Here is a 27,224-nt window from a genome sequence, read left to right as displayed (position 1 = left end):
TTCCCAAAGACATAAACAAAAGTATAAACGTTACATTTGGGGTTAGAGGGCAAATTTCAAGATTCTTAGAATGGCCGCGCCCACACTGGTGGCATCGATGTTACCGAGAGTGTAAGGAAGGTGTCACATGCTTGGAAGGAGCTTGCTGAACATTCGCCTAAGGGAGATAACTCTCATAATCTTTATATTTACCCATGGTATAATCTTAGCAATCTGTAAACCTCAAATGAATAAGATGTATACAGTCATTGCTAGACACTAGTTTAGATTAGAGATAGAACATATATTAAACAAGAACATTACCCAACTCTAGACTGTAGACTGTTGTAAGATGTAGTGATATATGTACATAAGGTAAAATAACATGAATAATTTACATAGGATCACTGTCTGATTGTATATACAATATTCTCTTGTCTCACTCAGGACTAGCTGATCTGTGATAACGCTGCTGTGATCTGTGACTGCATGTGATAACTAATGATATCATCATTGGATGTTTGTATAAACATGTGATAACAATTGATATCATGTAATAAACAGTGATACTGTTGTATGTTTGTATCTGTGTGATAACCAATCATGTCTCAACGCAATGGTTATGCTGCTCTTGAAACAAGTTTTATTACTGTCAATCATTTACACTTGCAATAAAATCTTTTTTTATGCACCTGGTTTTGTTTTGTTTTAAATGTTATGAGACCGCCTCCGTGGTCTAGTGGTAGAGAATCCTTCCGGAGAGCAGAAGGTCCGGGGTTCGATCCCCGGCCGCGTCATACCAAAAGACATTAAAAGATGGTATGTTGTTACCCTGTCTGGCACTCATCATAAAGGGGCTAAAACAAGGACTGGGGGTATTCATGTTAAACTGAGGCATGGTAGCCCAGTGGGATAGCACTATATATTGACATCAGCCCAGACTAGTACACACACACACACACACACACACACACACACACAACACACAACACACAACACACACACACACACACACACAGTGTGCATGCAATAATCTTGGAGGCGACATTAAACCCCATTTCACCTCACCTCGTATGTTGTGAACTATATCAATAATTGAGTAATCTGGTGCAATAAGAGATATATCACTCTAAAATGGCTTATATTTAGGTTAGCATGGTTAAATTGTATACAGATTTCTTTTCTCTGACAAACTTATATCTTTCTCAAAATAAGAATTATGAATCAAATTAAAAAAATATTTATACTTTTTGTGATTACATACAAGCATCAGGTTTAAAATATAAATATATTTTTGTCATACAAACATCAGTTGTAAAAAATGTAAAAAATGTGATGAAGAAACTGCTTGGGTTAAAAGTTCTGAATTTCCAATCCATGAGTTACCTGAGCTTACCTCCCTTCCAACACTTACCAACCGTGGAGATTTTTGAAAACTTATGTCTAGTTACAGCTATGTCTAGCTACTTTGTAAACTTCTCTGCCACGTTTTATTTTTTATTATACAGATGTTGATTGTCAGTGATATGACTACCGTAGTCGTGTTTCACACAACACCCTAACCTCTGTAAATGTAAGAGTGTAAATGTAAGAAATGTTGTGTCTGCCAAATTCTACACTTTACAATAGAGGAATATAGGGAAATCAGGCACAGTTACGTAAATCCCTCAATAGATAAACATGGAATGACAATTAACTGATATGTTGTCATACATACAGCACTGTCATCAGAAAACAAGGTAACTATGCAGTCCTAGCACAAAGAACGTTGTGGTGCTACAAACATTCACTTTTGCAAAGGCAATAAGCAACCTGCCTTTGAACCGGAATTAATTCATTTCAAGTTTGATATTTAACACCCTATTCTTGACAATATGACTTTAAGCCTACAATTCACAACTTCATTTTGGTGATAGAATGAAGTTAATATGTTGTGAGATATGTTGTCAAAGGACTCATGATACATGACAGTTTGAGCTAGATAGTGAACACAAAATCATACCAGTAAACATCGTTAGGCTGGCATGTCAACAAGTTAGTCGGTAGGATGGTTTGTTGTTTAATGCCGCACTCAGCAATATTCCAGCTATATGACGGAATCTCCACGGGTCGTCAACAAGTTAGCAGAGTATCGAGCTGAAATATACTACTCAAAAGAAGTTACGGAAAAGAGTTAAAGAGTAGTATAGAAATACACTAACTTAAGGAAAATGCAAATCCTTCAAAAACAAACCAACATCCAAACTGATATATATATATATATATGTTTAATATATGTTCCATCTGTATGTAAACGCCGAGATTGATGATTGTGATACAAACATGACAGTCTAGACATGACAACATATTTACATGTAGCAGCTGAACAAGTACTTATCTATCAATGCCACATGTTATAAGCTGACTTGTATATATATTCCTAAAATGCATCATCACATCTCAATGTACAGTTATATATAACATTAATGCACGGTTCAAACGTCAGTGCAGAGACAGGGTGTCTGAAACTCAAGTTATCCGATCTGAGACAACACGTCTTCTATTCTACTGCCAGTAAGAGGTGGTAATGAGGCTGCCAACCCCCTTATGGTATGTTGCTTTGGGGTTCTATTTAGGGGGTTTTCAGGACTCATCAGTGCCATACTCGGGACACAAATATAATTGTACTTGGTATGGAGATTCAACATTTAAAAAAAATGTAATGGTGTATGTAAAAGCTTCCTTTACACATTATATTTTTTTCCATATTTTTCAGTAATTTGTGATTTGTGTTAAGTAGTATTGGGGCTTCTGAAGGTGTCCAATGAGACTTAAAGCACATACTTAGATGTAATTGGGGTTCAGGGGTAGGGGTTGGCACTTCAGTAATGATATTGGTCAGGGAAAAGCCCTATAAAAGTAATCTCACAACCCCATTTCAAGCAGGTGAAAAGCCTGCACCTTTGACAAGAAGCTCATTATTTTGACTGATTTGGGCTGCAATTTCCTCCATTGGAAGAGGGAGTGAAATCGACGCAGTCACCAATATTCAACCCCTATCATAACTGCCTGCAATGGAATCGGGGGAGGCAAATCAGTGATTGATAGCATGAGCACCATCCATGCCATCAGGTTAGGTTGACACACTGGGCAACAAGTCGTTACCACCTGAACCTGATTTCCAAGGGCTGTTTGCAAGCATAGGGAACAGGAACGCCCCTGTCCCAGAATCCAGGGATCTGAACCTGATCAAGGTTGAGTGAATGATGGACCGCTGAACAGCCCAAGCACCAAGAGAACATGTGATACAAAATGGCATTGCACTACGTCGTCATTTCATCACTGGCTATCAGTGGAAGAAGCAAAGCTCTCTGTCAGCACCAAAGTGTAATACATCCTCTATCCTCCTGTTTTGCCCACTGTTCAGGCATCAATGTCAGATAATGCTGAAGAAGACCACATCGTTCATCTCCTGCGCCTGGTGCGAGCTCGTCTCCGCTTATCATTGCGGGACAGGGGCTTGGGTTGTAGGCGGCCTATGTTGGACCCTTGACGCTTCTTGACATTCACATTCTGCTCCACCAGATTGGCCAGATGTCCCTGCTCTGCCAGCATCGACAGAAAGGTCATCAGGAACTGATCGTAGTTGTGTGTGCGGCGACAGTCATCGATCTGGAAGGGGAAGGACAATTTCATGGCAGAAGGTCAATTTTAGGGCTTAGAGATCAATAATCATTAACTAAATATCCATCAATTATTGATAATTATATTGTAAGAAGTAACTTTGAGCAAATATGCTAAAAGCTTAGAGACAAAACAACATATTTCATGTTACTATTGAGTTGTGACACATTGATGCATGGATTATTTTGTGGACATTTATGATATAACAAAATCAGTTGCTTTCTGTCTTTGACAATGGACATAATAAGTCTGCTTCGGTAAATTAAAACGTTATTTCATCATGATAGTTTATGTAAGATATTATCAATGACACAATTTTAATATCGATAATTGTTAATATTTCTTCACATCAGTAACTCTGATTATCAATCTTTTTAGCCAGACCTATTCAATTGAGTGAGTGAGTTTGATATTATGCTGCTTTGAAGAGCAGATATTTCAATGTATGTCAGATTGTTTTTTATAGTTCAGAGGCAGGGCTACATTAAGTTAATGATGCATTTTAAGCTAGGGGAAGTCACTCACATTAATTTGGTGACAGCATTAATTTGAAGATTTACATAGTTCATCGGCAAACATTTTGCCCCCCTGTGCCTCTTGATCACATGAATGTGAGGCTTATAGCTTTAACACTGCAGTGGTGACACACAGCTTTACACACATCTGTCTGTGTAATAAGGTCACACACCTCACACACACATCTGTTAATTTAACAATAGAGAGAATTCGCTCCTTATAACCGCGACATACAGGAACTATAGACCAGGGGCCCATTCCACAAAGCGATCTTAGCGCTAAGATGACATGATACATGATACAATTTCAACGGTACTGGCATAATGCCAACAGAGATGACAGGAGACACAGTACTGTGCACCTACCTTGTACTTCTTCCGCTTCTCATTCTCATCCTTGAGGTTGGCCTCGCATGTCTCAATCTCATTCTCCACATTCTTCAGAAGGTCCAGCAGATCCTGTCAACATTAGTCAGTGAGTGAGCGAGTGAGTGATTGAGTATGAATTAGCTCCGCTTTAAACAGTATACCAGGTAAATCATGGTAAGCTAAATGTGGGAGGAAAGCCGTAAGTGAAGCAAGTTGTTGTAACCCATGAGCATAGGTATGGTGCTGACATAGCTAAAAACATAAAGCCCGAAGTGACGCAAGTCGCAGCCGTTTACCACTTCGGTGAAACCCACGAGCACAGGTATGGTGCTGACAAACCTAGAAACATGACTGGGGAGAAACATTAGCAAGATTCAAACCCATGACTATAGATTTCTGTTGTGCCCAAGGGACGCAACTCCGCACAGCAAATTGCGTCGCCTTAGATCACTGGCCCACCCATGCCCCTGTCAACATGAAGACAAGCACTGTAGAAGGCCTATCATAGCATCATCTCTGAAAGAAACTGTGGATAAAGGTGAAAAGAAATGAAGTCTAGAGTTCCTACCTTGGGAGAGAACCCTTGTGAGCTGCTGAAGCGATGTTTCGACTTAGACTTGATCTCTGACCCGTCCGTTCTGGACCCCAGAGTGTCGTCTCCCTCCAGCTTCATGTCACCTAGGAAACAACATCAGAGATGTACAACATATATACTTCTGGGTGACTTGTACTCATCATTTACTTGTCCACTTGCAGTTATCAAACAGCAAAGTTTTCATGGGCAAATCAAAACCTGCATTGTACATCATCATAAGAATAGGACATGTTCTTCACTGCATCTCCAGTGTTGTTTGGAGCTCACTGGTGAAGGACAAGTGTTCGAGGCTGTTTCTGCTGGAGCTGAGAACCACCTGGTATCTTGCGATATGATTTGTATCATGACACAGACTGACGATACTACTGGTATCATGATACACCACATCAAATAGTAAGAAATGATGAAATCACTGAAATACAGCTCTAAAACTAAAACCTCTTTCTTCATACGTTTATGTATTGACATCTCAAAAACTTTAACAAAGAAAACCATAAGAACAAAACAGGTTAAAATGAAGGGATGGTTATTACATGATTCTCGACCTGGACATATATAATTCTTGACCTGGACATATCATTTCTCGACCTAGACTTATATCATTCTTGACCTGGACATATATCATTCTTGACCTGGACATATATCATTCTCGACCTGGACATATCATTCTTGACCTGGACATACATCATTCTCGACCTGGACATATATCATTCTCGACCTGGACATATATCATTCTGGACCTGGACATATATCATTCTTGACCTGGACATATATCATTCTCGACCTGGACATATATCATTCTTGACCTGGACATATATCATTCTTGACCTGGACATATATCATTCTTGACCTGGACATATATCATTCTCGACCTGGACATATATCATTCTTGACCTGGACATATATCATTCTCGACCTGGACATATATCATTCTCGACCTGGACATATATCATTCTCGACCTGGACATATATCATTCTTGACCTGGACATACATCATTCTCGACCTGGACATATATCATTCTTGACCTGGACATATATCATTCTTGACCTGGACATACATCATTCTCGACCTGGACATATATCATTCTCGACCTAGACTTATATCATTCTTGACCTGGACATATATCATTCTTGACCTGGACATATATCATTCTCGACCTGGACATATATCATTCTTGACCTGGACATACATCATTCTCGACCTGGACATATATCATTCTCGACCTGGACATATATCATTCTCGACCTGGACATATATCATTCTCGACCTGGACATATATCATTCTTGACCTGGACATATATCATTCTCGACCTGGACATATATCATTCTCGACCTGGACATATATCATTCTTGACCTGGACATATATCATTCTCGACCTGGACATATATCATTCTTGACCTGGACATATCATTCTGGACCTGGACATATATCATTCTTGACCTGGACATATCATTCTGGACCTGGACATATATCATTCTTGACGTGGACATATCATTCTGGACCTGGACATATATCATTCTTGACCTGGACATATCATTCTTGACCTGGACATATCATTCTGGACCTGGACATATATCATTCTGGACCTGGACATATCATTCTGGACCTGGACATATCATTCTGGACCTGGACATATATCATTCTGGACATATCATTCTGGACCTGGACATATATCATTCTGGACCTGGACATATCATTCTGGACCTGGACATATATCATTCTGGACCTGAACATATCATTCTGGACCTGGACATATCATTCTGGACCTGGACATATCATTCTCGACCTGGACATATATCATTCTGGACCTGGACATATCATTCTGGACCTGGACATATATCATTCTGGACCTGGACATATCATTCTGGACCTGGACATATCATTCTCGACCTGGACATATATCATTCTGGACCTGGACATATCATTCTGGACCTGGACATATATCATTCTGGACCTGGACATATCATTCTGGACCTGGACATATCATTCTGGACCTGGACATATCATTCTCGATCTGGACATATCATTCTGGACCTGGAAATATACCACACTAGATATACTATGTCACCTGGCACCTGTTGCACTCACCGTCTCCGAGGAACTGCGGACTGCTCTGACAGGATGGGATAGTGAAACTGCCGGGGGAGGAAAACACACTCCCCACCTCCGACGCTGTGTCTGTACTCTCACTGCTTGGACCTGACGACCCACCAAACTTGGTTTCTATAGTCAATGGCTTTGTGACGTCAGTAAGCGACACAGTTCTTGGGATCGTTATGCTCCCGTCCTTCCCCTCTTTCATGGAAATCTGAATCTTGACGTTCTTATCTCGCACCGCTGAGTCAGCATTTTCGGAATGTTTGTCCTCATGTTCGTCCTTCAGATCCACGCTGGCAATGTCGTTTGATTCCTTGTGATTGGTGAGGGAGACTGCATGTTTGGAACACTCAGGCATTTCAGAGTCTGTTGACTCAAATAACTTATCTCTTGCATTCTCAACTGTAGCTTTGGAATCTTTGGCATCGACTGCGTCCATGTGATTGTAACTACCTCCTCTCTCCACTGCTGTGAGCCCTGGCGTGGTCACCTTCACCATCTACAACACACAACAGCACCGTTGGTGGAAAGATCAGCAGATGCAATAGCGGTTCAGGGCCCACAATGTGATCATAGTTCTTTGACTGTTGTAAGTTTTAGATAAACCTAAAGTATAGTTCTACGATCACTTTGTGGAATTTAGCCCTGGTAATAGATCATTAAATACATCAACTCAACACTTCATGGTTTCAAAAGCCTTAGTGAAGGGCAGGCCACAATGTGCCAGTCAAGAAGAAACAGTTGAACGTTTGGCTGTCATATGTATTGTGTTATTTGAATAATCTTGCAATTTGTTTTAATTACAAAGTAGGTGTCACCACACTTCAACAAAGAATAGCCATGTTTGTTTGTTTGTTTGTTTGTCTTCATTTAAAACTGATATCTGCACAGTACTGAATAACAAAAGTCATGTCTTTGTATTAGCTCATCCATATCATGTAGATCTTCACTACAAATACAGTAAATCTTGAAGCTCTGACCAGGAACTGTGACCTCAAGAGGTACACACATGGAGAGCACCTGTCTTAAAATTCAGTCTGTTATGATGGTTTACAGTAAAGTTTCAGCCAATTTGCATATACAGATGCCACTCTGCAGTAAACATCACAACAAATTGTCCAAAATTCCTAAACCTGGCATGTGTGTGTGTCTGCTTGTACTGCCTAATCCTTATTTTACAGTGCTAGCTCACTGAGATACCATGCCTAAGTTTAACATGAATACTCCACTCAGACACAGTATACTGACTCTGAACAGACCAGTCCTTGTTTTAGCCCCTTCATGACGTGCATCAGGCAGGGTAACAACAAATACCATCTTTTAACATATTTTGGTGTGACGTGGCCGGGGAAGCCCCTGATCTTCCGCTCTCCAAGCAGATGCTCTACCAACACATATTGGGATGGAACCAGGAAACACAGATAGAATGAAATAATAATATACTACCCAAAAGAATTTAAGGAACACCCCATTCTTTCATATTACTAAAGATAATCTTTCATGTCATGACAGAATAACTACAGTAATATGAAAGCATCATATGGTCCTTAACTTCTTTTGAGTAATATATTATTTAATTCTATCACTGTTTCCTGGTAACATCCCAACATGTGTATCACACAGTACTGTTTCCATGGCAACCATTTTTACAAAATAGGTCGATGACACCATTTCGTCAACAGTTTGCTAATCACATGTGGGAATCTTAACATGTTCTTGTCTAAAAGAATAGATTAAGATATGTTTACTGAAAAGGAGCATGCTTCAGCCAAGATTATCTTTGCATTTGTATACATTTGAAAGTACAGAGCAACGAACCATAAACATTGTTGCCAAAAGACGCAACAGACATGCATTGAGGAGACAGTAATATTGCTCAGGCCAGACCAACTGAATCACAAGGTTTTTTTGGTCAGTATGCCAACAGTTAGGACGAAAACTTCAACAAATATTGTTAGGTTTGATCGGAGATTCATATTGTTAAAATGATACTTGCATGAACATGATAAATATTTTCATAAAAATACAGACAAAGAGATGTTCAAATTATGCATATTTTATAAAAATCCAAACATTTTTTTTTTTTAGCTTTGGCAAAGGACAAGGAGGACATTTCAGATGATCTACATAATTAAAGATATGAGCAAGACTAGTAAAACTCATTGTGAACGTTATAAGTTGTGTTCATAAGAAAGAGGATTAGACATTGATCAATTTAAACTTGCATGCTTTGGATGAAAAACAGGAACTGAATAGCCATAGGTAAGGCTCAAACGTGTTGAAAAAGTCCCAAACCATACAATTATTTTCGTATTTTCTAAAGAGAGCAAATCATTTCCCACACAAGTTTTCTGGATAAGACAGCTTAACCACAAGGTAAAAATTCATCATGTGTCCATGCACTAGCTCAAAGTCAAATTAAACTTTTTTCATTCATTTTAACCATACTTATGAGTATGTACTTGATAATGTTTGAAGTCCAAAACTTGCAAGAGTAAGATAAAAGGCCAGTTGATCATGACCGATGATGTCCCTAGCGGGACCTAACATGAATAATTTAGGAGCCAACCGTAAGATTTTAGGAGCCAAAAGAGATCTCAAACAGACATTGTCATCAGTTATGTTTATTTTTAAGTTGCCAAGTGGCAAGCAGTAGACAAAGTTGGATTGCCAATCATCGATTTAAGTTGCACTTGGCCACCAAAATGGTCGCTACTTAAAGTTTTCTGTAACATAACCAGTCGCCCGAAAGGCCCTATTCTGGTGTACCCCGCCGTGACATTGCTGGAATATTGATAAAAGTGGCGTAAAACCATACTCACTCACTCACTCACTCACTCAAAAGGCCCCTTGTCCTTCTTGTCCTTCAAAGCAGACACTAACACAAGACATACATTGATCTGCCCTGAGATCACAGCATCAGTCTCTGACAGTGAGTGATGCAATGATTCAGGTCTGTTATGACTACGCCTTGTGATTTGTCCCGTAAACAGAGTGAATAATCAATCGTCATAAGAGAAATACGATCTGTGTTAGAAATAAAACAATATGCATGAACACACACACAAACATGCTTAGACAATAACCAATAAAATGTACACATGCAGTTCAAAGTTCATCTGTTGCAGTGTGGTAGAATATACACGTGCAAATAATGCAGCATAGACACAAACATATCACTACATGTGCACACGGGAAACGGGTCAGGGCACTACATCAGAGTGGCTCATTCCGTTGATGTTTATCTTTTCAAAACAAAATCTGAAACTGTACATGATATGGTGTAACAAAACAGGTGTATAAAAAACTCTCAAAAAATGAAACACGAAGACACATATCTGGTACTCATACATTGTTTATGAACAGACTAGAAAGTGTATGTGTTGAAAGTGACAGCTGAATGTAACCATGGCAACAAGAATATACCTATCATGTCAATCATTGTGTTCTTGTTGCCAGGCAACTGGAAAGGACTGTGCCAAACATGAAGGCCCAAGTTGTCCAATTGTGGACAACGATCAGCAGTACAGACAAGTGACATTCTTCTCAACCTGAGCCCTGTTCCACATAGAGGTCAGGTGATCGCATCTTCCCAAGGCAAGGGAGTTAATTGACTTTAAAAGTCCCGTTTCCACCCTTGCTGAACCAGTGGCCATTACGAGTTATGTCCATTTAAGCCTCCCTCTACTGACCAGAGGCACTGACAGATTCTACCTCTCATGTCAAATGCATTTGTTTCTAACAAAATGGCTGTGTCCAGTCAAGATGATCTCATCGATAATAAAGATCTTTAGTGTAATACAACAGGTTTTTTCTCGCGAAGTGCATCATATCACCTGAACACCTTGATTAAAAACATGAACGGATTTGGAAAATATGTGTCAACGCCCAGTTGATGGTACACATGCTCTACAAATCCTGCAATCGAACGAATTCAGCATGGCAGTTGCCATGGATGTTCATGAACCTGATGTTGACTTCGTTACATGATTCTGATTGGAGTTTGCACAGGCTCTTTATTCCAGCCAAAATAAAACTCCATAATTCCAGCCTAGTTTGGCAAGGGTGGAAACGGAATAATTATAGTCAGGTAACTCCCTTGCCTGGTGATCGAAACTCGCATACTTTAACACAGGCTTACGGTAGTCGTAGTGCTGAGATTGCTTTGTGGAATGAGTGAGTGAGTTGGGTTTAACGCCGCTTTTAACAGTATACCAGTTATATCGCAGCGTGTCAGCTTAATGTGGGAGGAAAGCCCGAAGTGATGCAGGTCTCAGACGTTTACCACTTCGGTGAAAACCACTAGCACGGGCATGGTGCTGACAAACCTAGAAACATTATCGGGGCGAACCAGGATTCGAACCCACAATTATAGGTACTGGCGTGCCCAAGGGACGCAACTCTGTACAGCAAATCGCGGCGTGAGGGTGTGAGTTCTACCATTGTATACTGAGGAAATAAAGCATTGGCTGCCTAAATCAGAGGTGGTTATTGTGATTTGATACCTCTGATTGACCATTCAGAAATGATTTATTTCGAAGCGTTCCAAATGGTAGAATAAGCCATGGATCTACACATCAAACTCTTCCCTGGACAACTGAACATAGATGATTTACTCACACAGATATTAGTCACACAAGATGACAGTATGGCTGCATAATTTATCATTTCATTATTTATTTATTGTCTATATTTCCAAGTGCATGAAATTGCAGGTGCTTGAGTATTTTCAAATACTTTATATTTGTTGGTTCTGTTGTTACAGTAGAATTGGAACCATAAAAATGCAACCATTAATATTGAGTACCTTCCACAAGTGAGGAGGTCATTACATTCAGTATGAACCCCTTATAAGAAACCCTCCTTGAAGGTCATTACATTCAGTATGAAACCCCTACAGGAAACCCTCCTTGAAGATCATTGCATTCAGTATGAAACCCCTACAGGAAACTCTCCTTGAAGGTCATTACATTCAGTATGAACCCCCTATAAGAAACCCTCCTTCAAGGTCATTACATTCAGTATGAACCCCCTGCAGGAAACCCTCCTTCAAGGTCATTACATTCAGCCTGGACCCCCTACAGGAAACCCTCCTTCAAGGTCACTATATTCAGTATGAATCCCCTACAGGAAACCCCCCTTCAAGGTCATTACATTCAGTATGAACCCCCTGCAGGAAACCCTCCTTCAAGGTCATTACATTCAGCCTACAGGAAACCCTCCTTCAAGGTCATTACATTCAGTATGAATCACCTACAGGAAACCCTCCTTCAAGGTCATTACATTCAGTATGGACCCCCTACAGGAAAACCCCCTTCAAGGTCATTACATTCAGCCTGGACTCCCTACAGGAAACCCTCCTTCAAGGTCATTACATTCAGTATGAATACCCTACAGGAAACCCCCTTCAAGGTCATTACATTCAGTATGAATCCCCTACAGGAAACCCTCATTCAGTATGAACCCCTTCCAAAGGAAATTATCACATTCAGTCTGAGCCCCCCACAGGCAACACAGTTTTAGTCACACAGTTTTACAATGTAATCACACTTGTCCTAGGTAATGTATAATATGTTTTGTTACCCATGGGCTTATAAATAGTCACGTTCACAGAATTAGTAGGAGCACTGGTGTAAACATGACATCACACACACCAGTGTATTGTATGTGATGACAACATTCCAATCTAATTGTGGCGTAAGGTTGGAATGACGTCATAGCTGTTCACTGTTCATGTCATTCAATAACTGTGGTTTTCTAAAATGGCTGTCTGTTTTCTAAATGGGAGCTCAAAAGGATTAAGAAATAATGGGTAATAAAGAAATTATTACAGTTGCAAGTGTGTCCTACTGTTCAGAGCTACAGATAAGCAGTGTATTTGCGTAAAATACCCCCTAAAATATTCAAAACCTAATTACTTTCAATTAACTTGCGTACAGAAACGCATGCACTAAGTGAAAATCTCAAATGTATGAGAAAAGCAGGGGTAAATACCCAAAAAGCTTTTCCAGCATGCATAGAAAGGGGCTAATTTCCGGACCACAATTGCGAGTCAACCCTATATATTCAAAACAGTTATATACATCTAAAACATTTTTTCATTTTTTTTAAATCTTAAAAAGTTCACTGATTTTGGGAAAAACCCAATACAGTGATGAATAGATGAGTGACAAAATATTGGTTACCCAATGAAAAATGTAATAACCCAATTAGGATAGAAACCCTGGAGCAAAAACTCAATTGCCCAAACGTTATCTGGAGCTCTGCTGTTTTACGAAATTTGTGTAAGCATTAATGTATTACCCTCGCCCTTGCTCGGGAAATACAAGAATTCTGACACTTTTTCATAAAGTCAATGTGACACAAATGCTCACATAATAATCTCTATATTTAAGCTGGGGAAATATAAATAACATGAGAAATGTTCTAAATATTTGGGAACAATGTTATTAAATATACTTTACACTTTTTTCTTATGGTACACATGAGATATTAAATGTAATATATTTCTTGGGCAATTTCAAAGGAGGGGACAGTTTTCAAAGTGCACTTGCTTAAAGGGCAGTTTCATGTACTAGATATGATTTTGTTTCTAAAAACCTCATGTAATGAATATTTTCAATACTTCACTGGTTAGAATACACTACATTCCTACATCGCCTGTGAACACATACAACCTACATGTGGTGGTGACGGGTGTCAGCTTATGAAACGAGGCTGTGAAGAACTCAAGGAGGTCAAACGAGACCAACTCCATGGATGAACTTTGTGCGAAGCGTACCATTGAATGTGCAGCAATGTGTGCAGCAAATGGCGGGACATCTTCCCGAGTCAAGGGAGTTAACTGACTTTAAAAATTCAGTTTCCACCCTTGCCAAACTAGGCTGGAATTACTGGGCTCGATCGTAGCGCCACCAGTGGCTATTACCAGTTACGTCCCTTTTAAGCCTGTGCTATGGACCAATCAGATTCCATCACTTGCCTTTGCTTCACACAAAATGGTGGCGCCCAGTCAGGACGATCTGTGATAATCAAGATCTATATTGTGATAAAACGGGTCTTACATCGCGAAATGCATCAAATCATTTTAGCACCTTGATTAAAAACATGAAAAAATTTAAAAAAAATATCTGCTGACAACGAGTTGGCGGTGGACATGCTTTGCAAATCCTGCAATCGATTGAAATGTGCACGACAGTTTACAAAATGGATTTCAGTGCGTGATTTTGATTGGACTATGCATAGACTCGTTAGTCCAGTCAAAATGTAACTCCATAATACCAGCCAAGTTTGGCAATGGTGGAAACTGGACTTTTATAGTCAGTTAACTCTCTTGCCTCGGGAAGATCATGGCGGGAAGGCCGTGCTGCCTTTGTGTGATGTTATCGGAGTGCTTGATGGTCTGAGCACCTTCTGGCTTCCCCCTCGCTGTAACCAGGCAGCATGCTGATTCACTGGTTAAAAATAGTGACTGTGAAGGATTCTGTATGTATCCTATTCTCAGGTGATGGAGGAACTTAGTATATACAAAACCAGTGAGGTATTGACAACGCATAACAAACATCATGAAACACAACTAACAATGGCAGTCAAGTCTAACAAGGCACAGAGTACGGTACTACACCAGACTAGTTTATTACAACACATAATCCTCAGTGCTGTGGATTCACATAACAGGAAGAGTAGTCTAATCTAGGAAGTATCAAGCATATCAGATAAACAATCTCATTAAAATCAGGTCCTTTATTTTGATTTGATACCTCTAGTTGATTCACTTGAATCTCAAGGTTCCCATCAGGTGACCTTTCTTATCAGCCAATCAGCATGGAGGTTGTTAAACTTCTCGGTACAAGTGAGTGAAGCATTCATGGGGCCTATCTGACTTTCAAGAGCAGCAGGAACAACATCAACGCGAATTTCCAAATGGAGAATACCCACAGTAACAATATCTTGAAACTGGTAAAAAGTTTGTCAACATCTAAAATTTATAAACTCATATCCAATAAATACATCATGAACCCAACTGAATAGGTCGACAGAAAAGACGTCTTTTAGAACACCTTTGTGAAATCTGTAAAAGAGGATATAAAGAAATGAACCACAATGGATTGTGTTGACAAAAGAATGAAGTAGATAAAAAACCCATGTCTACGTCATCTTGACTTCACTCGGGATCCCCTGACGTGGGCGCTGTTCCGAAAAAACCCTCAGTGCAAAGACAATCATAATCCTATGCTTAAGCACAGGAGTTACGATCACCTTAGTGCTAACATCCCCATGTGGAACAGGGCCCTGACCTACTAAAGTACCATGAAGGGTTTGTCGGGTCTTGATGGAGGGAGGTATTAAAGCAGAGTAAACGATCTGATTTTAATGAGATTGGTCAGTTAAACAGTCGGTTTGCTAAACATAACACAAAATAGTCTGTTTATGAACAGGGAAAAACAAAAGATCTCTACAACTAGGCAGGTAAGTTGTCTCGGTGTCGGCGGCCTACAGGGAAGAAGAAGCTGACAACATCCAGAAACCTACCTTGGTATCCAGCAGCTTTGGAACAAAAACAAACTACATGGTCAGTCCACAGTATACATGGTCATTCACGGGCAGACAAGTGTGCCGCGATCAGACTGGCTGAAACACATGAGATCCCTCCACAATCTGATTATCTAGACTGGTCTCATCAGTGAGTCACCTTTCTCCTGATTGCCTAACCATCCTTGTCTCACCTGTGAACATTCTATCCCCCTATTGCCTTCCATTCCCCCGGCTTGTGTTTCCTCTATGTCTGTCCCATCAATTTCCCCCTCCCCTTGACCTGGTCTCACCTGTGAGTCTTCCCCATCAGTTTCCCCCCTTCCCTGACCTGGTCTCACCTGTAAGTCTTCCCCATCAGTCACCCCTCCCCCGACATGATCTCACCTGTGAGTCTTCCCCATCAGTTTCCCCCTCTACCCCTTCAGTCACCCACTCCCCCGACCTGATCTCACCTGTGAGTCCTCTTCCCCATCAGCCACCCCCTCCCCCGACCTGATCTTACCTGTGAGTCCTCTACCCCTTCAGTCACCCACTCTCCCGACCTGATCTCACCTATGAGTCCTCTACCCCATCAGGCAACCCCTCCCCCGACCTGATCTCACCTGCGAGTCCTCTACCCCATCAGTCACCCACTCCCCCGACCTGATCTCACCTGTGAGTCCTCTACCCCTTCAGTCACCCACTCCCCTGACCCGATCTACCCTGTGAGTCCTCTACCCCATCAGGCAACCCCTCCCCCTACCTGATCTCACCTGTGAGTCCTCTACCCCATCAGTCACCCACTCCCCCGACCTGATCTCACCTGTCAGTCCTCTACCCCATCAGCCAACCCCTCCCCCGACCGGATCTCACCTGTCAGTCCTCTACCCCTTCAGTCACCCACTCCCCTGACCTGATCTCACCTGTGAGTCCTCTACCCCTTCAGTCACCCACTCCCCCGACCTGATCTCACCTGTCAGTCCTCTACCCCATCAGCCAACCCCTCCCCCGACCTGATCTCACCTGTCAGTCCTCTACCCCTTCAGTCACCCCTCCCCCGACCTGATCTCACCTGTGAGTCCTCTACCCCATCAGCCAACCCCTCCCCCAACCTGATCTCACTGAGTTCGCTACCCTATCAGTCACCCCTCCCCCGACCTGATCCCACCTGTGAGTCTTCCACATCAGTTTCCCCCTCCCCCGACCTGATCTCACCTGTGAGTCCTCTACTCCATCAGTCACCCCCTCCCCGTGTTGATCTCACCTGTGAGTCTTCCCTATCAGTCACCCCCTCCCCTGAACTGGTCTCACCTGTGAGTCTTCCCTATCAGTCACCCCCTCCCGTAACCTGGTCTCACCTGTGAGTCTTCCCTATCAGTCACCCCCTCCCGTAACCTGGTCTCACCTGTGAGTCTTCCCTATCAGTCACCCCCTCCCGTAACCTGGTCTCACCTGTGAGTCTTCCCTATCAGTCACCCCCTCCCGTAACCTGGTCTCACCTGTGAGTCTTCCCTATCAGTCACCCCCTCCCGTAACCTGGTCTCACCTGTGAGTCTTCCCTATCAGTCACCCCCTCCCGTAACCTGGTCTCACCTGTGAGTCTTCCCTATCAGTCACCCCCTCCCCTGAACTGGTCTCACCTGCTGCAGGGCCTCCAACACTATCTGTCTGTTTGTCTTCAGTGTCTGCAACTTGTGTTCGTACAGCTGGCGTTTACATGGCACCACAGCCATCAGGTTGAAGCGGATGTCATGGTAGGGTTCCCTGTCAACACAACACGGTTCAGTATCACCTGGCTCTCACTACAAGGGGGCACAGGTGGCCCAGTCGTCTAAGGCGCCGCGATTCGCTGTGCAGAGTTGCGTCCCTTGGGCATGCCAGAAACCTATGATTGTGGGTTCAAATCCTGGTTCGCCCCGATTATGTTTCTAGGTTTGTCAGCACCATACCCATGCTCGTGGGTTTCACCGAAGTGGTAAACGTCCGGTACCTGCATCACTTTGGGCTTTCCTCCCACATTAAGCTGACATGCCACGATATAGCTAGAATACTGTTAAAAGCGGCATTAAACCCAACTCACTCACTCACTCACTCTAACTACGATAACACTACCATGTTATGTTATTTATGTAATACTGATGTCAATAAATAGGTTCATCTTACATCACCGTACATCGTTCTGCAAGCTGAACAATTTCATTAAATTTGCCATTTAAAATCTATTGTACAAAGCTATTTTATAGAATATTAGAACTTAATAAGAAGTTTTTCAGGAATATTTCACAATATTTCCAGCTGCCATGTTATATTTTTGAACAGATGAAATATTTCTGACCAGACACTGTGTGACTCACCCGCCTGTTGCCATGCCCAGTCTGTCGATGATGACGGAGCGGAACTTCTCCGTCCAGTACTGATTTGACTCACACGGCCCTGCATACAACACATACACTAGAGCTGTACCCTTCATTACATGCCTGATGTACCCAAATAACAAATACATAATTCTCCTTTTTTAAAACACAGAAGACCAACTACTCTAACGTTGATATAAAACAAAAAACTGTGGGCCTTTGTTCTGGTCGAGAATAGTTTTGGATACAGCAGACCCATTTATCTGAATTCCAAACTAAGGACTTGTTTTATGTTCACAGAACACTTCAAGACATCAGTATGACTCTGATGTGAGGGGTATTGTTATTCTTTCCTTCTGTTCACGTGTTGGTTTGTTTGTTTGTTTGTTTGTTTGTTTGTTGTTTATTGCTGCACTCAGCAATATTCCAGCTATATGACGGTGGTCTGTAAATAATCGAGTCTGGACCAGACAATCCAGTGATTGATATCATGAGCATCGATCCAAGCAATTGGGATCGATGACATGTATCAACCAAGTCAGCGAGCCTTACCACCCGATCCCATTAGTCGCCTTTTACGACAAGCATAGTCGCCTTTTACGGCAAGCCTGGGTTGCTGAAGACCTATTCTACCCCGGAATCTTCACGGGTCCTGTTCACGTGTACAGTTACTCACAAGACAACTTGAATAACACATAGGAATAGGAACGTTTTTGATACAAGGATGAGAACTACCAACCATGATCGATGGGATATGGCTTGAGTCCATCGAGCTCAAACAATCGGCCATTGATGGGGACGTAGCTGACGAAGTGGAAAGCCTCCATGGTCTTGGTGGTGGAGATTCCTGGCTGCTTCTCAGGGAGGTGTCTTGGCTCGGGTCTGCCAAAACAGCATTTGAATGTCAGTCGAAATCAGGATCTTATTTGAATTACAGACACAGTCAATACAGGCTGAACATGCTTAAATGGCCACACTTGGCAAAGGACATGTAGTGAGTGAGTATCACTAATCAAGCCCTATGGCAGAAGTGGCACACCTGTGTGCACATTGTCCCTGGTTTGCTGCATGAGAAACTAATGATTTTGCCACTGCAGCCAAAGGAAAATTGAAGCAACAAGAAAACACCTCAGTGTATAACCCTGATGAACATGATGATGAGTGAGTATGGTTTTACGCCGCTTTTAGCAATATTCCAGCAATATCACAGCGGGGGACAACATAAATGGGCTTCACACATTGTACCCATGTCAGGAATCAAGCCCGGATCTTCGGCGTGACGAGCAAACGCTTTAACCACTAGGCTACCTGACGTCCCCTGATGACAGTCCTAGCAAGTTTGACCCGAGTCCTTCAAAACCCATGTTCCTTGCCTCAATTTATGATGCATATTAATCACACAGTTAAGGGTACTTTAATGACATCATCTTCCTGAGGCAAGGGCGTTAACTGACTATAAAAGCATAGTCCAATCGAAAACATCCGATTTGTAAACATGGATTTCAATGTGCAGATTTCAGGCGACTGCAGGATTTGCATGTGTACCACCAACTGGGCATCGAGAGATAGTTTCCAAATATTTTCATGTTCTTAATCAAGTTGCTCAAGCTATTTGATTCAAGTTGCTCAATAGCTACTGGTGGTGCTACGACTAAGGCTGGAAATCCTAGTTCAGCAAGGGTTCCTTTGGGAAGATGCTAGGATACTGTTTCAGCTTCACATACAGGACTGATAATACCTGGACAAATACAGGAAGTGGACACCAAACTGTTGATCACAGTCTCCCAATAGTTGAGGTGAAATGGGGTTTAACGTCGCATCCAAGATTATTGCACTTATATAGCGACGTGCATGTACGTGTGTGTGTTTGTGTGGCTGCTTGTACTAGTCCGGACTGATGCCGATTTATAGTGCTCGCTCATTGAGATACCATGCCGCAGTTTAACATGAATACCCTACTCAGACACAGTATACTGACTCCGAGCCGACCAATCCTTGTTTTAGCCCCTTAATGCCGAGCGCCAGACAGGGTAACAACAAGTACCATCTTTTAACGTCTTTTGGTCAGTCTCCCACTAAGGTTTGTCCACATGAGTCCTTGCCATGCCTCAAAACACTGAGGGAGAGGCACCGCCTGCAACACCGCTGAAGGACAATTATTTCTTGTCTATTATTTACCTTGCATGACTGTTGTGAGCTCGAGCCAGCTCTGGCATATTTCCTATTGCAAAGCCCTTGTCCTGTAAATAACAAAGTAGTCATCAACACAATCAATATTTGTCAATCATTTGAGTTTATTGTCAGAGGTTACTGATACTTTAAACTTCATAGACAGATGTGGTCATGCACAAAAATATTTTCCAAAACACATGAGGATATTCTTCCATCAGAATCTTCCAATCATAGCTGCACATGTTAGGACATGTCTACTGTAACCATGGTAACAAGACACACATGCCTTGCTGCTATACGAACCTCAGGACTCATGTTGGTTGTGAATTCCTTGAACTTGTCCAAGGTTTCTCCCAGTTTGACCTTCCCTGAGTTGAGCAGCACACTCAGCAAGGCATGGGTGGCACAGGAGTTGGGGATGATCTGAAATGTTATAGCCCAGAGTTACATCTGGAGCTGAGTATCGCCTGGTATCTTGCGATACTCGACAACACGATACGGACTGATGATACGCCTGGTATCAGGATACACCACACAAAATAGTAAAAAAATGTTTAAATAACTGAAAAACAGCTCAAAAACCTCTTTCTTCATACATTTATTATTGACGTCTCAAAAACTTAAACCAAGAAAACCACAAGAACAAAACAGTTTTAAATGAAGGGATGGTTATTAAATGTAACAATTAGTCGGTTCGTCCTCAGCTACCACATCCTCGTGTTCTATGCTTCTTCAGCCAATGTGGGAGGTAACTATTAGTTACTGGCGAATCAAATATTGTGTGTACCTAAGTATCGATGTTATCGTAGGTATCAGTGAATCGTTACAGCACTAGTTACATCCCTGTCATTACAGGACCCACAAGCACAAACACAAGCACAAGCACAAGCACCACACAAACTTCAGGCTGTTGTTCACAGTAACACAACATAAGAACATTCTGACAAAAGAGAAAAAATGCTTGATAGATTCAGGAAAGCTTCTTTCAGCATGTTCTAAAGGACAACTGTCCAATTCAATCCTTCTCAGCAGACATGTTAACATCATAAACATGCTGGTTGTCTGTCTTTTTAACTCGGCATTCAGCAATGTTCCAGCTATATGACATAACAGCTATTTGCATAATCGAGTCTGGACCAGACAATCCAGTGATTTAAATCATGAGCATTGATCCATACAACTGAGATGCGATGACATGCATCAACCAAGTCAGAGAGTCTGACCACCCGATCCTTTCAGTCACCCCTTACGACAAGCATAGGTTGCTGAGGACCAGTTTTAACTTGGATCTTCACAGGTCATAAACACGTACATCATTGTTATAAATCTAAACACCATCAGAAAAAAAGAAAAGTGAATGAACTTTTATGCCACAGTCAACAAGTAGCAGTTCAGCTACATGTGGACAACCTGTGGTTATCAGTCATTAAGTCTGGGTCAGATAAACCAACACTGATAGCATGAAAAATGATCCATGCTGTCATATCAAAACGACATCGAAGCGGCCAAGTCACACACTGTTACAGCCAGATGCTCATTATATTCGCTTTGTACAACAAGCTATGAAGTTGTCAAAAGCTGATTCTAACCCAGAATTCCCATCTTCCCCAGGCAAGGGAGTTAACAGACAATAAAAGTCCAGTTTCCACACTTGTCGGACTAGGCTTAAATATGGAGTTATATTTTGGCTGGACTAACGAGTCTATGTATAGTTCAATTAAAATCATGTAATGAAATCAACATACGGTTCATAACCCGCTGTTCAGATTTTGGTTGATTGCAGGATTGGCAAAGCATGTGTACCGACAACTTAGCACCAACAGATATTTTCCAAATCTTTTCATTATTTTTAATCAAGGTGCTCATGTGAATTGATCCACTTCGTGAAGTAAGACCTGTTTTATTACAATATAGATCTTGATTATTGATCAGATCGTCTTCACCGGGTGACACCATTTTATTTGAAGCAAATGCAAGTGATACAAGAGGTGGAATCTGATTGGTCAATAGGAGGGACATAGAAAGGACGTAACTCATAATAACCACTGATGGTGCTATAATCGAGCCAAAAAATTCCAGCCTAATTCAGCAAGGGTGGAAACTGGACTTTTACAGTTACTTTCCTCCCTTGACTTGAGAAACTGAGAATTCCAGACACAGTGAGAAATACAGGCATATCAATCAAGTAAAACTGAAGAAAGTGATCACCTGTTTTGCAAAGAAGATGCTGTTGACTGCGTTATCATCCATAACACAGGATTCATCTTCTGTAGTTGTCTTCCTCCGACATCTCCGCTCCTCAATCCAGCGAAACAGGAAGATAAAGCCATAGACAGTGCTGAAAAATGACAGAAATTGTTATTCTAGTTTTTTATTACATGACCAACAAGCATGAAATACCCATATCCCCCACCAATGTGACATCTCCGGTTGTCCGGTTGTTGCAAGGCAAGAAATGTACGGTTTCAAGATCTGCTCCGGAAATGAGCCTATCGCCATTTTCAATCTAAGTCAAAGTCGTTACTATGGAAACTAAAAAAATCAATTTTTCCACACAAAAAATCCCATACTATCAAAAGGCACCAGTTCACCACGAGACCTATGGTTTTTGAATTCTGCTCCAGAAATGAAACGTGATGGAAGGAGTGAGTGAGTGAGTATGGTTTTACGCCGCTTTTAGCAATATTCCAGCAGTATCACGGCGGGGGACACCAGAAATGGGCTTCACACATTGTACCCATGTTGGGAATCAAACCCGGGTCTTCTGCGTGACGAGCCAACGCTTTAACCACTAGGCACTGGAAGGAAGGGCGGACGGACAGGACCCATTCCTATATCCCCCTTCAACTTTGTATGTATAATCTGGACAGAATACGCTCAGCATCCATGGTGTCCTATTTACATAGTCAAAAAAAATATTTAGACCATGTTGTTTTTGTTTTAGTTTCAGCAACTAAATAACATGTTTCAGTAGGTGTACAAAAATCATTCATGTTCATGGCTCCATTTTCTGAAAAAAAAAACCACTTTGTTTTGAGCCAAGATATATTAATGTAAGTTTAAGATACTGTCAACAGAAGAATAAGTTATTCACAAATTTGGAAGAATGTTTGCAAAGAGTATATAGATCTAATAAATCATATTGTAAGAGAACCTATAAGAGTCATCCGCATTGTTCACTGCATAAGATGAGAAAGTTAATATTTCTTCAACAACCACTAGAACATCCCTATTGCCATGCAATGTCCAGCTACCACCTGACCATGTTGACATGCCTGATGTCCATAATGGAAGCCTGCAACGAGGTGAATTAACTGATCGAATGATAAAGCACTTTGACTTGGATGATTCCTTGTCATCTTTCCAAGATGGAATGAATTGTTGTCCATAAAATCAATCAGTTTCATTCTGGTCCAGACCAGTTTAAAGGCCACAATCAAAAGGTGGAATACTGCTGAGTGTGACGTTAAACAACAACAACAACAACAACAACAACAAGGGGACAAAGGTTCAGCATAAGCATGTGATGGACTGATGAACCTGTCTGTCTGTATACATTACCCATCAATAGGCTTCTGCAGGTCATAGATTTCTTCCACTTGAATTCCCTTCACCCCTGAGAAGAAAACAAAAACAGTTCAGTAATAACCTAGATATAAGAATGAAAGAATGTTGCAAACTTTCTATTTGGGTTGACTTATTCACAGTATGTATACCAGTACAAGAACTGTACAGCAATATAACCTTTTTTTGTTTGTTGTTTAACGCCACACTCAGCAATATTTTAGCTATATGACGGTGGTCTGGTAAATAATCAAGTCTGGATCAGACAATCCAGTGATTGACATCATGAGCATCGATCCACGCAATTCGGATACAATGACATGCATCAACCAAGTCAGTGAGTCTGACCACCCAATCCCGTTCGTCGCAAGCATAGTCGCAAGCATAGTCGCCATTTACGCAAGCATGGGTTGCATGGGTCACAATATAACCAATGAGAGCAGTTGTATTATTGTTATCTCAAAATAGTATGCCCACTTGTGAAAAATGTTTTCCTTTTCGAAAATGGATGCCCATTTTACTTAATTTGCATGTTCGTCACAGCCTAGAGTGAGCAGTGAGTAAAAGACCCAATCATTTTAATCAACATTATTAATTTGTCAGGAGAAATGTTTATCATGAGATTTTTAGCAACAAATCATGAATAATTCAACATCAATAGTTTTGTAAACATCAATATGGAAATATTTGAAAAATGAAAATATTGACTAGAGTGCACACAGTTCCATGATAATGATATTTGCTCACCAAAGTCTTCCAGCAACAAGGTGAATAAACCTGAAAAATACAGAATTACTTTACTACTGTGAAGTAATTTTCTTTTATTAGTACTATCAAACAGAAAATAAGTGAGTGAGAGAGTATGGTTTCACGCCGCTTTTAGCAATAATTTAACACAGCGGGGGACACCAGAAATGGGCTTCACACATTGTACCCATGTCGGGAATTGAACCCGGGTCTTCGACGTGACTGGCGAACGCTTTAACCACTAGGCTACCTGACCGCCCCCAGAAAATAAGACTAAGAGGTACACATGCATTTTAGTGGACACCCATGTTTACCCAGGTTATGAACACACAATGACGTTTGTAGGCATGTATATGTTACAGAATAATGTGCAAAATGTGATTCACTCAGGCAATTTATAAAATGTCTAAATATTTCAGTGATTTTACAAAATGTCTGAGAAATCATATTTATCATGTTTATTTCACAATTTGACTTAAAAGTATGAGAAGTTCAAAAGGGCTTAAAAACCCCACAACAGACAAATTATCCTAGGATTAGAAGCCAGAATATATAGAAATGCACACTGGCTTTCAGTTTTTCTTTTAATCCTATCATTTACAGTCACTAGGTGATGGAAATTTACATAAAAATGTTTGGAATTTGTTTTCATAATAAAATAAATGGACCAATTTTTCAGTGAATTTGTAAAATAACTGAATATTTAGTGTTTAATAAATTGCCTATGAGTAAATTTTAGTCATTTTTACACAAAACATACATATGATAATTGATATAGACACGATAAAAAAGCAATGCTCAGGTGAAATATTTAACTTGTGTTACAACATGGACAGGTCATACAAGTGTAAACAAAAATTGCACAATACCAAGCAAGTGACTTATCAAAACTTCGCCACCATTACTGATGCTACCCCCACAGATACCTACATTTCTTATTATTTGCATGACAAAACTGTATTTCATTTTGGTGATCAATGTGACGATGCGCGATTTCACTATAAAAAAAGAAGAAGCAATAAATGCGCTTACAGTTGGTGCAACACAGGTCATGAAATAGTTGAGATTTCTGGGATATCATCCGGGTACTCACGGGGAAAAAAAAGAATAACAAAGGCAGCAACCAGTCATGGTGAATTGTCAGAGATCATTGCCCCATTAATCAAGCTTACTCATTCACTCGCCATTGTAATTACTGAACTAGTTTCTACATGTTCTATGCCTACATTATACTAGTAAACATAAATGCAGTTATCCCTGACAATAAAATTGGTGTACAGGTGTAACATGTGTAAGTAATTTAAATTTAAAAATTACAAAAATTCTTACCTATAGGCACATGAGTACATGTCTATTAATGCTTTGTTATAATGGAAAACCTTGATTTTTATGAGCCAAATGCAATACACTTTAACTACAGATATTTTCAACTCTGCTATCATGAAAATTGGTTGGGGCTATTGGACTTGGCCTTATAAGTAATCATTTACTTTGGACAGTTGTTTAATAAGAGTAATTATGATGTGGCTCCTTGCGCACTCCATGGATTGTTCCATAAATCATAACCAGAGATAGAAATTGGCACTAGTCCTGTAGTCCTTGCCAAACTGCCCAATAGTTAAGGTATCATACGGACTAGTAGAAATTTCCCATTTTTAAGGGATTTGCTATGTGTTTCCATTATAAGGACTTGTAAACCATGTAGACTAAAACTGTTAGTTTCTAACGCTGATAACTATAAACTTAACCTTATTTGTTAGTTAAATGATAACTAGGGATCAGATAGTTAAGGAAGGGAACAAAAGGAGACCCAAGGTGTAGGAACCTGAGCAGTCTGTATCTCAGACCCTAGAGAATAATTTAATAAACAAGAAAAAAAGAGTCAACCCCAGGTCTAGAATGATTGGGCAGGTCTAGATTACCTCAGCTCTAGGTTCTGGGCTCCATCTGGATTTTCTTTATTTTGGATACATATATTTCTAAATCTAACTTTATTTCTTGGAGAAAATGTCAATCTAGGTACCTAAGAAGTAAGATTGTAAACTTGATCTGGAAGATGAATGTCAACGGTATCTACCCAAAATAACTGAACAATGAAAATTCAGCCTGATATAATGGGCCTTTTTTCAATATTCTAACCAACACATACACAACATACAAGTTTCCTGAAAAAAATTAAATTAAAAACGTAATAATCTATTTTTATGTCTACTTCTATCTGATCAAGCGGTAGTACAATATTCGGCCAATATTATATTCAAGCACTCAATGGTTACATTAGATGTATGTATTCCATTTGAGGCATAATCATCTTCATGAATATTTGATTATCTAAGTACAGAAACACATTACCTGGGTCACTTTCCAATTCTAACCACCCTTTGTTCATATTTGCGCAAATATTTAGAAATAACTGTTGTTTTTCATAGCTTTGGCATTAAACGGAAGTAGGGAATAATTTCCCGTAGATAACAAAGAGTTCCGAAAGGGAGATAATTCGCATTTAACTTTGTATTTTGGATAAATAGTAGCTTCACTGTTCGTCTCGAAGAGGATCGAGGTTCAATGCTCAACAAAAGCACATTTATTTGTTACGCCTATTTTGGGTCTACCTTGTTTGCACTATTGATGAGTATATCGCGTTAGAACTATT

At 40.6% G+C, this 27,224-nt stretch overlaps 1 protein-coding gene across 1 annotated transcript; it reads right to left on the bottom strand.

Moving 5' to 3' along the window:
* Positions 1-2,261: 2,261 nt before the first annotated feature.
* LOC139444977 (ubiquitin carboxyl-terminal hydrolase BAP1-like) lies at positions 2,262-27,018 on the bottom strand. Its single transcript, XM_071226018.1, has 14 exons — positions 26,924-27,018; positions 24,572-24,601; positions 23,822-23,876; positions 22,469-22,598; positions 20,564-20,683; positions 20,267-20,328; positions 18,828-18,970; positions 18,089-18,167; positions 17,375-17,498; positions 15,753-15,767; positions 7,212-7,719; positions 5,095-5,204; positions 4,524-4,616; positions 2,262-3,630 (listed from the first exon to the last, which is right to left on the bottom strand). Exons 1-14 carry the CDS (start codon positions 26,958-26,960, stop codon positions 3,424-3,426), a joined length of 1,713 nt encoding a protein of 570 aa, XP_071082119.1. The 5' UTR covers positions 26,961-27,018; the 3' UTR covers positions 2,262-3,423.
* Positions 27,019-27,224: the final 206 nt, after the last annotated feature.

The sequence above is a fragment of the Haliotis cracherodii genome, unplaced genomic scaffold (genome assembly GCF_022045235.1).
Source record: "Haliotis cracherodii isolate W230 unplaced genomic scaffold, xgHalCrac1.p SCAF_6, whole genome shotgun sequence".
In the NCBI taxonomy this organism is placed as follows: domain Eukaryota; kingdom Metazoa; phylum Mollusca; class Gastropoda; order Lepetellida; family Haliotidae; genus Haliotis; species Haliotis cracherodii.
The sequence above is the reverse complement of the archived record's forward strand: the minus strand, read 5'-3'. Positions and strand labels throughout refer to the sequence as shown.

Excerpts from the sequence above, each read along its gene's own strand:
- LOC139444977 (XM_071226018.1), bottom strand. The coding sequence starts at position 26,960 with ATGAACAAAGGGTGGTTAGAATTGGAAAGTGACCCAG. Across the intron at positions 20,329-20,563 it reads CAACCAACATGAGTCCTGAG|GACAAGGGCTTTGCAATAGG; the intron begins GTTCGTATAGCA and ends TGTTATTTACAG. Across the intron at positions 18,971-20,266 it reads GCTCACAACAGTCATGCAAG|ACCCGAGCCAAGACACCTCC; the intron begins GTAAATAATAGA and ends CTGTTTTGGCAG.